The 14,699-nt window shown below is 44.4% G+C and overlaps 4 protein-coding genes and 1 non-coding gene across 5 annotated transcripts; 2 read left to right on the top strand and 3 right to left on the bottom strand.

Moving 5' to 3' along the window:
- Positions 1–2,144: 2,144 nt before the first annotated feature.
- On the top strand, positions 2,145–7,145 carry V865_000766 (calcium-translocating P-type ATPase, PMCA-type; the record flags this gene model as incomplete). The annotated part of the gene is made up of 11 exons (XM_066224594.1): positions 2,145–3,173; positions 3,242–3,830; positions 3,888–4,250; positions 4,310–5,199; positions 5,261–5,448; positions 5,510–5,641; positions 5,700–6,061; positions 6,132–6,224; positions 6,287–6,656; positions 6,729–6,776; positions 6,848–7,145. The coding sequence occupies 11 exons, from the start codon at positions 2,145–2,147 to the stop codon at positions 7,143–7,145; spliced, it is 4,362 nt and encodes a 1,453-aa protein (XP_066080691.1).
- A 739-nt stretch (positions 7,146–7,884) lies between these two features.
- On the top strand, positions 7,885–9,560 carry V865_000765 (uncharacterized protein; the record flags this gene model as incomplete). The annotated part of the gene is made up of 8 exons (XM_066224593.1): positions 7,885–8,130; positions 8,215–8,243; positions 8,330–8,412; positions 8,510–8,651; positions 8,732–8,847; positions 8,939–9,154; positions 9,242–9,397; positions 9,463–9,560. The coding sequence occupies 8 exons, from the start codon at positions 7,885–7,887 to the stop codon at positions 9,558–9,560; spliced, it is 1,086 nt and encodes a 361-aa protein (XP_066080690.1).
- A 242-nt stretch (positions 9,561–9,802) lies between these two features.
- V865_000764 (uncharacterized protein) lies at positions 9,803–10,840 on the bottom strand (the record flags this gene model as incomplete). The annotated part of the gene is made up of 1 exon (XM_066224592.1): positions 9,803–10,840. The coding sequence occupies one exon, from the start codon at positions 10,838–10,840 to the stop codon at positions 9,803–9,805; it is 1,038 nt and encodes a 345-aa protein (XP_066080689.1).
- Positions 10,841–12,486: 1,646 nt separating this feature from the next.
- V865_000763 lies at positions 12,487–12,602 on the bottom strand. Its single transcript, XR_010725564.1, has one exon. It is a non-coding gene; the product is annotated as a 5S ribosomal RNA (ribosomal RNA).
- Positions 12,603–13,056: 454 nt separating this feature from the next.
- On the bottom strand, positions 13,057–14,182 carry V865_000762 (uncharacterized protein; the record flags this gene model as incomplete). The annotated part of the gene is made up of 4 exons (XM_066224591.1): positions 13,057–13,103; positions 13,179–13,355; positions 13,459–13,672; positions 14,042–14,182. The coding sequence occupies 4 exons, from the start codon at positions 14,180–14,182 to the stop codon at positions 13,057–13,059; spliced, it is 579 nt and encodes a 192-aa protein (XP_066080688.1).
- Between the last annotated feature and the right edge of the window lie 517 nt (positions 14,183–14,699).

Here is a 14,699-nt window from a genome sequence, read left to right as displayed (position 1 = left end):
GAATGATGGCCATAAGAAACAAAGAGAATAGCAAAGCATGGTGGCTTCGTGCTAGGAACAAGTTGTAAACCAAATGATCCGATCGACCAGGAGTCGAAAGTTGTTTGACGACCATCACTAACCTGTCAGTAGGGGTGGCATTCTGATTTCGTTTTTAGCAGTGAGCATAAGGTACGATACTATTTGTTTGTTATCAACAGAGTCAACAGAGTTCAGAGATTCGGGGGTTGACGGTCAATGCGTTGTGTATATCAGTAGTATCGAAAGGAACCCCACTTTTCCCCACTATGTATCAACGTAACAACTACCGCCGGCATAATTCGAACTTGATAACTTGATAGAAAAAGTAAATTGATGGAAAGGACGGGGAAAGGTACTAGCATAGTCTAGCCTGAGGTCTCATTGTCGGCAATGCCTACAACTTGATGGATGTGACGTATACAAAGACAACTGTTTGGTTGGTTGTCAAGAGCTGTCGGTTTGAGGCGCTGTTGTTGGTTGTTCTTTTTGTATGCGTTTGCGAGACAGTGCCACCGATATGTTCGGATTGAATCGTGTTATATACACCATACGATAATTCCAGACTTGATTTCGCGTTGCTACTACATGTCTTTTGGTATAGGATTATATGAACACACTCAATTACCATCACTATCAGCAATATTTTTTCCAAAGCCGCCTCGAGGCATCCATGAGGTCGCATGAGGTCGACGAGATCGGGAAAGGCACAGCGCGTGACGATTCACATCGCGGCAGATGAACAGGGAGCATAACTGATATGTCACTCGATGGTTCAAGTAACGAACAACCTGTCCTACCACGCAGACACCCCTTTTCCCTTCATTGCAGTCAAGAGGGATTGATCCCGTCGAGCCCCTTACGTTGAAAGGTGAGCAAAGGTTTGAGAACTCACATCTTGACTTCTTGGTAAAACCCCCTCGACTAATCGATCTGTTGGAACCAACCATTCAGATCACGCGATTTGCGCGATTTTATCATCTCGTACAAGTCGTCGACGTTGTAATGTTGTTATACTGTAATCGTTGCGTCATTCATCCATTTGATTAAGTTTGTTTATACTGCAATCTGGTTAATCACTTTGATCACTTTGCACCGCTTTTGACGGAACCAGAATTAGAAGTCTTGGCATCCTCGTGGAGCTCTTGTTTGGGTGATCCTCTTAACAGCACGTGTTGCGTTCCCAATGCGGTAATATCAATGGAGAGTGTGTTTTTGAATGCTTGTCTTGGCAAGAGAAACACGGGATATCTCATCCCAAAAGAACAGTCTGAAATCCAACAATCCAACAATGGCTGCATCCATCTCCATGTCCTAAATCCTCCATCTTATCCAGATCCAGTAATAAATCAAACGGAATCATCGTCATATCTCATACCTGTAACATCACTCAACCTGACACCAGTCCTTGTCGCGTGGGTTGACTACGATTGTTAGGAAAAAGGAAGAGGACAAAGCCAAAGATATCTTGGCGTTTTTCAATCGAATGTGTGATTAGAGTGTTCCAGTCGCATTAGTCGAGTGAATCAATGCGTGGACTGCTCCTGCTCAACTCCTCTCGTCGCTGCTTGATGGCGCTGTAAAGTCGACTTTTATATGTGAGTTCTGTCACCTTTTCTACTTCCTACTTCCTACTTTCCATCATCATCATTATCAGCATCAGCCTACCATCTCACCTTGATTCACTCGTTATTTCCACATTCATACTATAAAATATCCCTCAACTCGCCAAGACGAATCGCCGGCATCTATTTATCCCCTCTTCTGGAGAACCTTTGTGTCATGATATATTCGCAAAGCAGGATACAGTAAATAACAAGACTCGTTTGAATAGTCATCTACCTGTAGTCCAAACTCGCACCGCCTTTACCTCCATCATCATCATTACTATCCTTTTCCATTTATCCTTCCTCATCCCTATCAGGCCGATAGTTTAGGACATCGGTTGACTCACCATCAACTTACAAACGAAGAAAGGACACGGAGATCGACGACTCTGCTTCGGCAACAGCTGTGTAAAGTTGCCCGTCTGTCATTTATCAGATAAATAGCAGCCAAAATCTTTTCGATTATCTCGTCCTTCCACTCCATCATTCTATTTTCGCCGCTCATAACACTCTACTACGATGACTCCTCCCCCGCCACTCATCATAACCACCGATTTGGATAATAACAACAATGATTCCGATCCCAGTACCAACACTCCTCCCGCTCTCGCACCTCCCATAGATGTAGATCAAGATCCCACCACGCCACCTCGAGGTAGAAGTGGTAGTGCTCCCATCAGCGATCCTTCCCATCTTTCCCCATCTCGCAGTCATCTTCATCCCAATCAGAATACTCATTCACCCACTCCATCATGGTCATCAGGAACCATACCGCCTTCACCGACTCTCACCAACTCGTCCGTGCATTTCTCAGAAGAGGCGGTCACACCTACTTCACCCGTACCTCGAACCTCACTCGCTTTGAGGGAAAATGACCCGACTGCCGATTCAGGTATGGAAACACTAAAGGTCATTGGGGAGAATGATACTCAAAGACATAATAGAGGTTGGTCAATCGGGACTTGGTCATCGGAAGCTGGGACCGAACAAGATCATTCCAACTTCGCCCCTGGTCAAGCACCAAGCAAGGACAAGGATGCGTTGAGTAGGATAACCACCGGTACGACCGCCCACACAAAATCCGCTGAGAAATCCAAAGATAAGAAGGAAAAGAAGAAGAAGAGTAAGAAAAGTAAGAAGGATGAGGATGGTGAAGGAGAGGAGGAAGAAGAGGACAGACCTCAGGCGGCTCATATAGATCCTGATAAGGATACCACGGACCCTACACCGTTCAGAGAGAAACCATCTCGTTTAGCCATGCTGGTTGACCCCAAATCCCTCGATGATCTAGAAAAGATCGGTGGTGTCGAGGGTCTCTTATCCGGTCTAGGTGTAGATGGTAAAACAGGTTTGCGAGTCGGAACGAACGAAGGTGCAACTGAAACTGGTGCGCCCAGAACTTCCTCGGAGATGCCAGGTGGTAATGAACCTCAATGGCATACCAGTATGGACGATAGAAGACGTATATACGGGAGAAACGAGTTGCCTGAACGTAAAAGCAAAAGTTTATTATTGCTTATGTGGATAGCTTTCAAGGACAAAGTCTTGGTAAGTCTGTTACCTACCTGTCCTTTGTTCATCTGTGGTCAACTGACTGATATTTCGATCCTTCACAGATACTATTGTCTATCGCGGCTGTTGTATCTCTTGCTCTGGGTTTATATCAAGATCTCGGTACTCCACCAGAGGTTATTTTCAACGATGAGTGTCCTGCTCCGGTGGGATGTGAGGAACCTCAAGTGGATTGGGTAGAAGGTGTAGCTATCGTCATTGCAATCATCATCGTCGTCATGGTCGGGTCCGTTAACGATTGGCAAAAAGAAAGACAATTCAAGAAACTCAATGCTCAACGTGAAGACAGAACCGTCAAATGTATCAGAGGCGGTAATGAGATGGTTGTCAATACCAAAGACTTGGTGGTCGGTGATATCTGTTTATTGGAACCCGGAGAAATTTTACCTGTCGACGGTGTCTTCCTGCGAGGTCATAATGTAAGATGTGACGAATCTGGTGCGACTGGTGAATCCGATGCTATCAAGAAATTCCCCTATCAAGAATGTATAGAAGAGAGAAATGCTGCTCAACCGGGTGATAAATTAAAGAAAGACTGTTTCCTCATTTCCGGTGCCAAAGTACTGGAAGGTGTAGGAGAATATGTCGTCATTTCAGTCGGTACCAATTCTTTCAACGGTCGAATCATGATGTGTAAGTTTCATCTTCCCGACTCACAGAATCGACAATATCGCTGACTCGATGTTATAGCTATGCGAGGCGATTCCGAGAACACGCCGCTTCAACTCAAGCTCAACAAACTTGCCGAATTGATTGCCAAACTTGGTTCTGCTGCTGGTCTCTTACTCTTCACTGCTCTCATGATCCGATTTTTCGTTCAACTCAAGACCAACCCCGATAGATCCGCCAATGACAAAGCGCAATCCTTCATTCAAATCCTCATCATTGCGGTCACCTTGATCGTTGTGGCTGTTCCTGAAGGTTTACCGCTTGCTGTCACTCTCGCACTTGCTTTTGCCACCAAGAGAATGACCAAGCAGAATCTTTTGGTCAGAGTCTTGGGCTCTTGCGAGACCATGGCCAATGCTACGGTTGTCTGTACGGATAAAACTGGTGAGTGATACATTCTACCGCAACCACTACTATGACCAATGGCTGATTATGTGTTACAGGTACTCTCACGCAAAACGAAATGACTGTTGTTGCTGGATCTCTCGGTGTTCACGGTAAATTTGTCAAGAACCTCTCCGATAATGCTTCAAGATCCAACGCGAATGATGTGGAGGGTGAACAAGTACGGGAAGATTTCGCTTTCGAAATGGACGAGATCAACAATGTCGCTTCGTCCGAACTCACTACCCTTTTTAATGAGGCTATCTGTATCAATTCTACTGCTTTCGAAGATAAAGACGAAGATGGAAATCTCAGCTTTGTAGGAAGTAAGACCGAAACCGCCTTGCTGAAATTTGCCAAATCAGCTGGATGGGCCGATTGGAGGAAAACCAGAGAGGCTTATCAAGTGATTCAGATGATTCCCTTCAGCTCCGAATTGAAAGCTATGGGAGTAGTTGTTAAGATCGGTGATAGGTATAGACTGTATATCAAAGGTGCTAGTGAAGTCTTAACTAAGAAATGTATCAAACACGTTGTGGTATCGCAAGATCAGCCTACCGATATTGCACTACAAACTGTCGAATTCAATGAAGACACCATGAACAACATCATGAAGACTATCATCTTCTACGCCAACCAGAGTCTGAGAACTATCGCTCTTTGTTATAAAGATTTCGAATCATGGCCACCAAAGGGCGCAACCCAAGTCAACGCCACTGACGAGGTACCCTACGAGTTCATCGCCAGAGACATGACTTTGATCGCTGTGACCGGTATCGAAGATCCCCTTAGACCCGGTGTGAGAGAAGCGGTGGAAAAATGTCAAAGAGCTGGTGTAGCTGTCAAAATGTGTACGGGTGATAATGTACTCACTGCAAGATCTATCGCCAACCAATGTGGGATTTTCACTTCTGGTGGTGTGATCATGGAAGGTCCATTGTTCAGAAAGGTACGTCCTTCATACGTCTTCGAAGCTCGCTGTCCGCTGACCAACACATGCACGCTTTTAGCTGTCCGATGCTGAACGACTAGAGATCGTACCTCGACTTCAAATTCTCGCTCGATCTTCTCCCGAAGATAAGAGACTCCTCGTACACACCCTCAAAGGTATGGGAGAAGTAGTTGGTGTCACTGGTGATGGTACGAATGATGGTCCTGCTCTCAAACTCGCTAATGTCGGTTTTGCAATGGGTATCGCGTGAGTCACAACACCTCCATCTTCTGTGTTCAATAGTGATACTGACTGGTTGTGATGATAGTGGTACGGAAGTTGCCAAGGAGGCTTCGGATATCATCTTGATGGATGACTCTTTCAAGAATATCGTACTTGCCATTATGTGGGGTCGATGTGTGAATGATTCAGTCAAGAAATTCTTACAATTCCAAATTTCGTAAGTCCTGTTCTTCTCATACATTTGGTCCTCGAGCTTTACTGATCGTACACAATAGCGTCAACATCACCGCCGTCGTCATCACTTTCGTCTCAGCCGTTGCATCAAGTGAAGAACAATCGGTACTCACCGCTGTTCAACTTCTTTGGGTCAATTTGATTATGGATACCTTCGCCGCTCTCGCACTTGCCACCGATCCCGCTACGGAGACATCACTCGACAGAAAACCAGATAGAAAGAATGCCCCATTGATTACTGTCGAAATGTTCAAGATGATTTGTATCCAAGCGCTTTATCAGATCATCGTCTGTTTGATCCTGCATTTCCTCGGTTTGAGGATCCTCGGTTTACCTCATACAGATCAAAATGACACTGAATTAGGAGCTTTGGTATTCAATTGTTTCGTATTCTGTCAAATATGTGAGTCAGCTTACATCACGTCTGTGGGTTTGCACGAAAGACGCAAGCTGACATCAGATGAATGATTCAGTCAATCAACTCAATTGTAGACGATTAGATAGGAGATTGAATGTCCTTGAGGGTTTCTTCAGGAACTACTACTTTATCGTTATTTTCCTCATCAGTGAGTTTGTCTGCTCACTCATTATACATAAGAACGCATACTAATCATGATTTGTGATGTAGTGGTCGGCGGACAAATCTTGATTATCGAAGTCGGTGGAGCTGCTTTCCAAGTTACTCGACTTGGTGGACGAGACTGGGCAATCTCATTGATCATTGGTGCCATCTCACTTCCTATCGGTGCTGTCGTTCGACTATTACCTACTGGACCATTCGAGAGGATACTCATCAAACTGAGAATCTACAATGATCCAAACAAGTTACCTGTCGTCGCTCCTGAAGTCGAGGATGAGAAATACGAATACAACCCTGCTATCAACAAGGTCAAGGATAACTTGTCGACTTACGCTAATATTAGAGGAGGTCGATTGAGAGCTAGCTCAATTGTAGCTAAGAGTAGATCAGCACAGTTGAAAGAGGCCGATATCCAATTGTGAGTGACCCTTGCAAAGATGGATTATCCTAAGATGGTTTCATCGTTGACTGACTATCTGTCCTCCGATAGACCCTCGTTATTGACTATGGTTCCGACTCTGATCGCTGGTACAGTTGGGTAAGTTCAGCTCAACTCATCCCTTTGCAATATCAAGGTATGTGAGCTGATATTCGATTTGTTTTAATCAGTGCCGGTGCACACTGGGTTCATCAGACTGGTTCAGCATCCCTCTCCAACCCTGCCGGAGCCGATCCATCTAGGTCGACCGCCGAATTGTTCCAGGGTAAAGTCCAATTACATCCTCAGACCGATCGGAACGATCCTCTCTATACCAAATTCGGCATAACGCCACCTTCACCTGTTGAAGCTGCTTCCATCGCTGCTTCGGCACCTTCTACGATGGGCAGGAGTCGTGGTAGATCCCAGCAGAGGGATTTGGAGAAAGGTGGTCATGGTCAGAACGATCAAGAGGTATTGAGGGAATAGGGAAAATGAATTCATCGTCATCCACCTCACGACGATGGAATGGCTCGTTCAGAAAGACAAAAACATATTCATAATTCCGTTGTATATAGATAATCTTTCATTTCATTTCACACATACATACATACACGTTCATTTCTCCTTTATAGCATGTCATTCCATTTATAGATACCCCTCTTGAATTTCCGTTTCAATATACAAAATGTTTTCATAGATGATATACTATACTCTACTTACCTGCGATTCCATATATGATTCATGTAGGATTGGTTATTCTAGATCAAGCAAGACTGAGTGAGGATAAAAGATGAAATTGATATAGATTGACTGACCATCCATGTATCACCGATACCATTTAGCAGTCAACGTCATGCCTGTTCAACACAACAACATGAGAACACACCGCTTGACTGCCAGGGTGGAGTGAACTAGTGAGGTCGGTGGAGGGTTGAGTGGAGGGAATCAAAGGATTTGTAAGCTGAATTCCCGTGCGGCGAGTTCCGCTCGTTATATCGAGAATCAGATATTTATCATCCAGCATGTTTTAGAGGCGGTTTTGTTTGTTTTTGTCATTCATCGATACATCTTGAGGAGATGCTGTGTGATGGTGAGAAAGGTATAAGTAGGCTGAAATGAGCATATGTATCACTAACAATTCTGATCATTGACTAACAAGCAATATATCTCACATACACACTTTACATCTACTTCGTAAATACTAAATTGACCAAATTCAGTAACCATGTCCTCCAGCGAAAGACCTATCGTAGCCATCACTGGCCTTAACGGATTCATCGCGATTCACGTTGCTCTCAGATTTCTCAAAGAAGGGTACGACGTCAGAGGATCAGTCAGATCAACATCTTCAGCTGATCAAATAAAGAATCACCCCGTATGGAAGGAATGGATCGATCAAGGTAGAGTAGGAGTGGTGGTGGTTTCTGATCTCACGGGTGACTTGACGGAATTACTCGATGGTGTTGAATCTGTAAGTACGACAAGTCCTACCAATCCAATCCAATCGAGGGGTGTGTTTGGCCGTCAAGGTGGTTATAGCTGACTTGTATCATAGGTCATGCATTTGGCTGCCCCTGTCACTTTGTAAGTCAGGACAGGTCTCTCCTACAACACGTGATGGTGTGCGGAAGAACAAGGTTGACTGGTGGTATCACATTCACTTACTATAGGAATTTGAAATCTTACGAAGAGTTTAAAGGTCCTACTATCCAAGGGACTCTATCGGTACTCAATCAATCTACTAAATTCAAGAGTGAGTCCATCACTTTCCTGCTGCAGTCTTTACCTGCATGTACTCTAATTGTAACTAGCTAACTATATCGTACTCTATACACTTCACCATGTTGCAGCTATTAAAGCCATCTCTTTGATGTCTTCCATGGCTGCCCACTTCAACCCCGTACCTAACGACCAACAAATCGGTGCCGTTTACACCGAAGACTCGTACTTCCCTTACGATGAAGAAACCGCTAGGAACTTTGATCCTTCAAAGTAAGTAAGCTCACCAATGCAGCAGGTACTAGCACTGTCAATGGGATAACGCAGCTGACGGATCATTAATTCAACAATAGTCCGTTCGCAAATGTGATCTGGTACTGCGCAGCTAAGAAATACTCCGAATTCGCCGTCAAAGAATGGTTAAAGGAGAACAAACCTTCTTTCTCTGTGGCATCTTTGGCTCCTCCTAGTAAGTCTCTGAATCAATATATTCTTGTTATGCATAAGATAGGTATTTTGTGAGACCCAGTAAGTAATGAGGTCTGTTTGACTTCCCATAGTGACTTACGGACCGTTACTTCACCTATCGTCCGTCGCCGAATTCAAGAACGGTGTAAGCGGATCTCAGCCTGGCTGGCTATCACTTATCAAGGGTAAAGACGCCGAAGTAATGCAGCCTGAATCAACAACTTATGCGGATGTGAGAGATGTCGCTGAGGCATTCTATCAAGCTGCTATCAAAAGGAAGGATGGGATTTACCTCGTTGCTAGCGATAGTAAGTCAAGCCATACCATTCAACCTGTACAGTCATTAGCCCCAACTGACCATATCATACTTTGTGTACACTCTCGATCTACTATAGTCTATACCTATCAGATGTTCGCCAACGAATTCAGAAGACAAAGACCAGACTTGGACGCCTACTTCCCATTGGGAAATCCCTCTGAACCCACTCCGAGAGAACAGAACTTTTGGACCATCGATACCAGTAAATCAGTCAGGGAGCTTGGGTTGAAATGTAAGTACATCCCCCACCTTCGATTATACATATTCTGACATGCTGACTCTCTCGGATACGCATAGATCATACTCTTGAAGATACGGTCAGAGTCACTCTTAAACATTATGAGAAGATTGGTGTATTCAATGAGAGACCTGGAAGCTGGGCTGAGAGAGTTTAGGGGTTCAAGCTGAGAAGCCACTCTCGTGAATAAGAAATGATTCATGTTTTCAATAGAAGATCCAGCACAGCGCATTGTAGTTTTTCGAGTTACCTATATGCATCGTTTTCAAATGAAACATATGATAATCAACATATAAAGTTATCGTGTACCATACTGTACTTGCAGTAGTTCTTCTTATAGCTGCACCAAGACACCCTTATTTCCTCGAGTGTGGCGTTGAACGAAATTCCTGTCCTCATCTACAGATCCTCAAGCACGCTGGTCAAGCTATCCAAGTTTAACGACGAGCCCTGCGCACCGCGGCAATTCAGTGTTCTGAAAGCGTTTCTGACCTCTACCGAGATCTTACCCCAGGCCTCACATGTAGTCCGATACTCATGATTGGGCTCGACGATACAGAAAAGGGTCTTCCAATCTTCCTTATGGCTTGCAGCTGACGCGTAAAGCGTTGTCAACCTATCTCGACTTGCCGCTAGTTCTCTCTCCCAATTGGATCGTTCGTCACTTGTACTAAGAATAGGTGCGGATCCAACCAAACGTAAAAAGCCTTCACATTCGCTTTTCAGTTCAGTAAAAACTTGTGTGCCCCATTGAATCGACTCGGACTTATATAAAGCAGTATCATCGCTCCAAGGGCGATAAACTCGTTCCATCTGGTGGCTCAAGTGTAAAGTAGCAGCTTTAGACTCTTGCAATTTACCAAAACCTTTACTGGTCAATGCTTGAGAGCAAGTCAAAGCAGCCCGGATATTCTGATTGTACGATCTCAAAGCTTTATGTACGTTTTCTAACGATTGTATCCCCCTTGTCTTCTTCCAATTCTCTGGATCTTGACGGAATTCTCTGTGCGTTTCGGAAATGGTATTAGTTTGTTGGACGATTTCGTCGAAAGCGGCGCTCAACCAATTAGACGCATAGGGTAAGATCGTATCGTGTATTTGGTTAGTTACAGTTTCTTTGCGAGAGTGAATATGGGAAGCTCTTTGTAGCTCCACACAATTGGGATCACCCAATTTATGCCATGCTTGGCCGCACGAAATCTTAGCGGCATTGTACCAAGTATCAGTCGATGATACCCTGGCTAATATTCCCTTTTCGTCATTGCCGAGCGTTCCTTCCATACTCATTTGCAACGTTTCTCCCAATTGCTGAGAACATTTGTCCAGTTCCTTTACGTTCCTCTCCATCAAATCGATCGCTTTGAGGAAAGTTTCGACCTCGGTCGGCGCGACACTCTCGAGGGTTTGTACTGACATCAGGTCTGAAGAGATGTTCATGTTGTAACGGCAAGAACAGATGTACGATGCTGTGTAGTTCGCTTACGATGACCGTTTAAACACCTTGATGACTCACTTGCTTACCTCATTCGCCTGCTCAATTGTCAGGATGATGAAAGATGAAGGGCATTCATAAAGAGTGGCGAACATCAAGCTGTCGCGGGTGAGCTTTTGAGAAGACTTGTACAAGGGATCGTTCAGAAGCTTGACAGATACAGAACAACAACGAGACCAGAAGTGACTTTGACTAGCAGGAGGTTTGAAGGAGGGGCATCCGAGACAAAAGAGATAACATGTCCCTCTTCCCTTTCAGCTTGTACGCACTGCTCTTCGAGCTGACGAAGGAAAGCTGTGCGTGGCGTCTGTCCGAGTTTTTCACTTATGTGATTACAATCCTTTCTACCCACTTCAGAAAAGAGTGTCGAAGCTTGCCAAGCTCTTGCTTCTGTTTTTTTTTTTTTCCCAGAGGGTCAGACTTTCGTTGGCATTAGACATAGCCTCCTTAGCAGACTAGCAGGGCCGAGGAGGATGCATCGGAATGAATTGGGATCAAAGAGATCCCAAGGTGGCGAGAGAGCAGATTGGGACTGGACTGTACAAACCAACTCACTGCGATTTCATGTGCGGCAATTCGCAAAGTATTCATAATATTGAATCAGTCTTGGATGTCGCTTGTACTTTGGCTGTGGCAACATGATCCCCTCATTCCTTCATACACATCGCAGATCGTAATTTCAGGTGATGCTGCAGAAGATGGCAGAATACTACTGTACCTCCATTCATTACACGGTAATTCCGGTATTTAGCCATCAATCTTCTCTTCTTTTCGCTTCTACTTCCGTTCACTCTTTTTGCAGATGCATCATGAGAACATTTTCCATTCGCTCAAGTGTGGCATGGTCTTATTCAGTGACTTGCAGGTATATAAGCGGAAGAGATCAGAAAGATCGCCAGATAAGTCGGTATAAGCTAAGGGCTGAAATTTACGAAGCCGTTCGACCAGAAGAAATAGAAGAAGACAATTGATCCTGGAAAAAAGTGATAAGAACTACTTTGATTCCCAGTATATTCAGTATGGAAGAAGCTCTTGATGGGATGTACGATCAGGGCGAGTACGATACCTGCCAAACACGTATCATCGACCGACTCGAAGATACGATTACGGCCCTTCGACAGACTAGGATCGATTATCTCAACAGATACTCCGACTCGATTCAGAGTGACTCGGATGCATGGCGGGGTACTCTGCAACGAGCGACGGAAGGGATCTCAACCTGGAATTCAGATATAAGTCAGGTGTGGAATCAACATACGGCTGAGGATCTTCAGTCGAGGTTCAATAGTGAACTTGAGTCTTTGAGGATTGCAAGAAACGGTAATAGGCGGACTTGAATTTTCACAATAAATGTCACGATAGTGTATATTATCCGTTATATAGTGTCCTGATCCAAACTTGACTGCCTCATCTTGTTCTTACTTCATCCTAACATTGAGTAGAATGATGCAATGACTTGATAGCTGATACAGTCTCATTTGACGTGTCCTTTGCAGAATCGTGTCTACTATTCCCCTGACAGTGATGACAAAACAGGTCAGGTCAGATTGCGGTAAAGACTGTAATTAATCCAGATCACAAAAAGGAAATCAACTACAGGAGTCGAGATCCCTAAGTGGTATACCACTTCGGTACTGATCGAGCGATATCCGACTTTAGCTTCGCAGAGCTGACGGGATACGGCGTTTCTTGAGTTCTATGACCATAAATGGGAGTTGGGATGGTTATGCTTCCATACAGGATCGAAGTCTGAGAGGGAATAATCTTAATCGGAATTACGACATACGTGCTGTAAATTCACCGGTCAGTCGTCAGTCATCAGTCACACACAGTACGACCTAGCTCCGGCTGATTACTTCCTTCCTCAAGATCGGATCAAGTCAGTATCAATCCCCCATCAGTGACAAAGTAGAGAGAGAAGTGGAAACGAAATATTGGGCGTCAATGATGTTACATCGTCGTCTACAATCTGATGAAAGGAAAACCCCTTTCAACCACTTCTCAAGGTATTCCTATCAAACGTAAGACTTCGACAAAAGGTTTTGTGTTCGTCAATATAGACTCCCACGTGAAACAAACTCCCTCCTCTTCCCATATCCAAGTCCAAATGCAAAAGTCAAATCCTAAAATCAAAAGAAACCGATATTGATTGCATTTGCATTTATACTTCCTCTTGAACAACGGTTGTTCGTTCGGAGATATAGATACCTGATTATAGAGTAGCATATTGTATCAGATGGATGAAAATCATCAAATGTAGTACAGTGGAAACTGGAAACTCACCATCCAAGAACTTTCGGATATCCTTCTCCTTGACTCTACATTTATCGGTGATGGAAGCGGCTGATTGGGAAACTTTCTCGATATCGTTACCGGAGATGAGGAGTTCATCCTTGACATCGGACATGGCAACGGTCACACCTTCAAGCATAGGACATTCTCGAACGAATTTCTCACCCACTACACGAATCCAAAACGGATATGTCAGTAAGAGTGACTATAACCACTTTAACATGGATGATTGTGGAGCGAAGGGAAGACAGGTAGACAAACTCAAACTCACAGAAGTTTCGGATTTGGATGGATTTACCACCGTCACCTGGGATAGCGTTGATGGGGAAATGCGCGTAAACGAGTCTCATCTTGTAAAGGAATCCCTTGGTGACACCGGTGATCATGTTCTCAACCAACGATTTGATGGTTCTAAGACAAGCGACGTGCTTTCGGGCACCGTGCCAGATGGTGAAGACAACTTGTTGAGACTTAGCTTTCTTGACCTGAAGAATAGAAACGAAAACGAAAAATTTCGTCAGCATAAAACCTTCATAAAGATTGAGAATGACAAGTTGTTAAGATGCAAGTAGGACACAATTCAAGACCCCTTTTGGTTCTTCCCCGAATCATTTAACAGCAACATCGAGGTTTAGACCACGATTGTGATGTAACCACACAATGGAGAACCAGTATTCCGCTATTCCTCCATTCCGATGTGATGCCTAATTCTATCTCACTCCCAATACTTCAAGTACAATCTCTCCCCATTTCCTCCTGCTACTTCCCTTCCCTTCCTAACCACCAGCCTCTTTCCCAAAAATCTCCAATGTCCCACTTGCATCCTACCTCGTTCAATGACAGTGCCCACTCACAAGTTGGATATCCATTTGGATGTGACCGACATTCTTTGTGATCTTTCCTCTGGGACCTTCAACAGTGATGGTTCTAGCCTTGAGGGCGACGGTGACACCCTCTGGAACGGTCAAAGTCTCAACGGAAGAGATGTCCTTCATTTTGATCTACAAGTGTACGTACAAGGTGTTGTTGTCGGTATGAGAAGGATGTTTGGTGATATTGTTGATAGATTGATTAAATGGGTCGAGAGTCGAGCAAGAAGATGACAAATAAACAGACAGGTCAGTCCTCTCCTCCTTTCTTCTGTGTGCTACCAAAAGGCTGAGCTTACGAGTTTTTAGTGTTGATGGTTGGAGAAGGTATAGGATGATCTCTAACACCGATATCAACAATTATCGATACGATTGCACTGCACCACCAAGCAAGCAACCAGTACTCTGCTGCTGCATACCAATCTCCCATGCACACAACCCATCAAAAACTCAACATGCTCACAAAAGCGGCGAATAGCGCCTATGTCACAGCGGTATTATGCCGGGTGGCACAACTTCGGCGATATGCTATCACCGATGGACGCGGTTTGTCAGTGAAGTGATCTTCGTCTTCTTCACCATCTCCCGTATAGTTAAAAGTTGGGTGACGATCCGTGAACCATTTTGTACCCGTAACTGTATA

This window comes from Kwoniella europaea, chromosome 1 (genome assembly GCF_036810445.1).
Source record: "Kwoniella europaea PYCC6329 chromosome 1, complete sequence".
NCBI classification, from domain to species: domain Eukaryota; kingdom Fungi; phylum Basidiomycota; class Tremellomycetes; order Tremellales; family Cryptococcaceae; genus Kwoniella; species Kwoniella europaea.
This window is presented reverse-complemented; position numbering and strand designations above follow the sequence as displayed.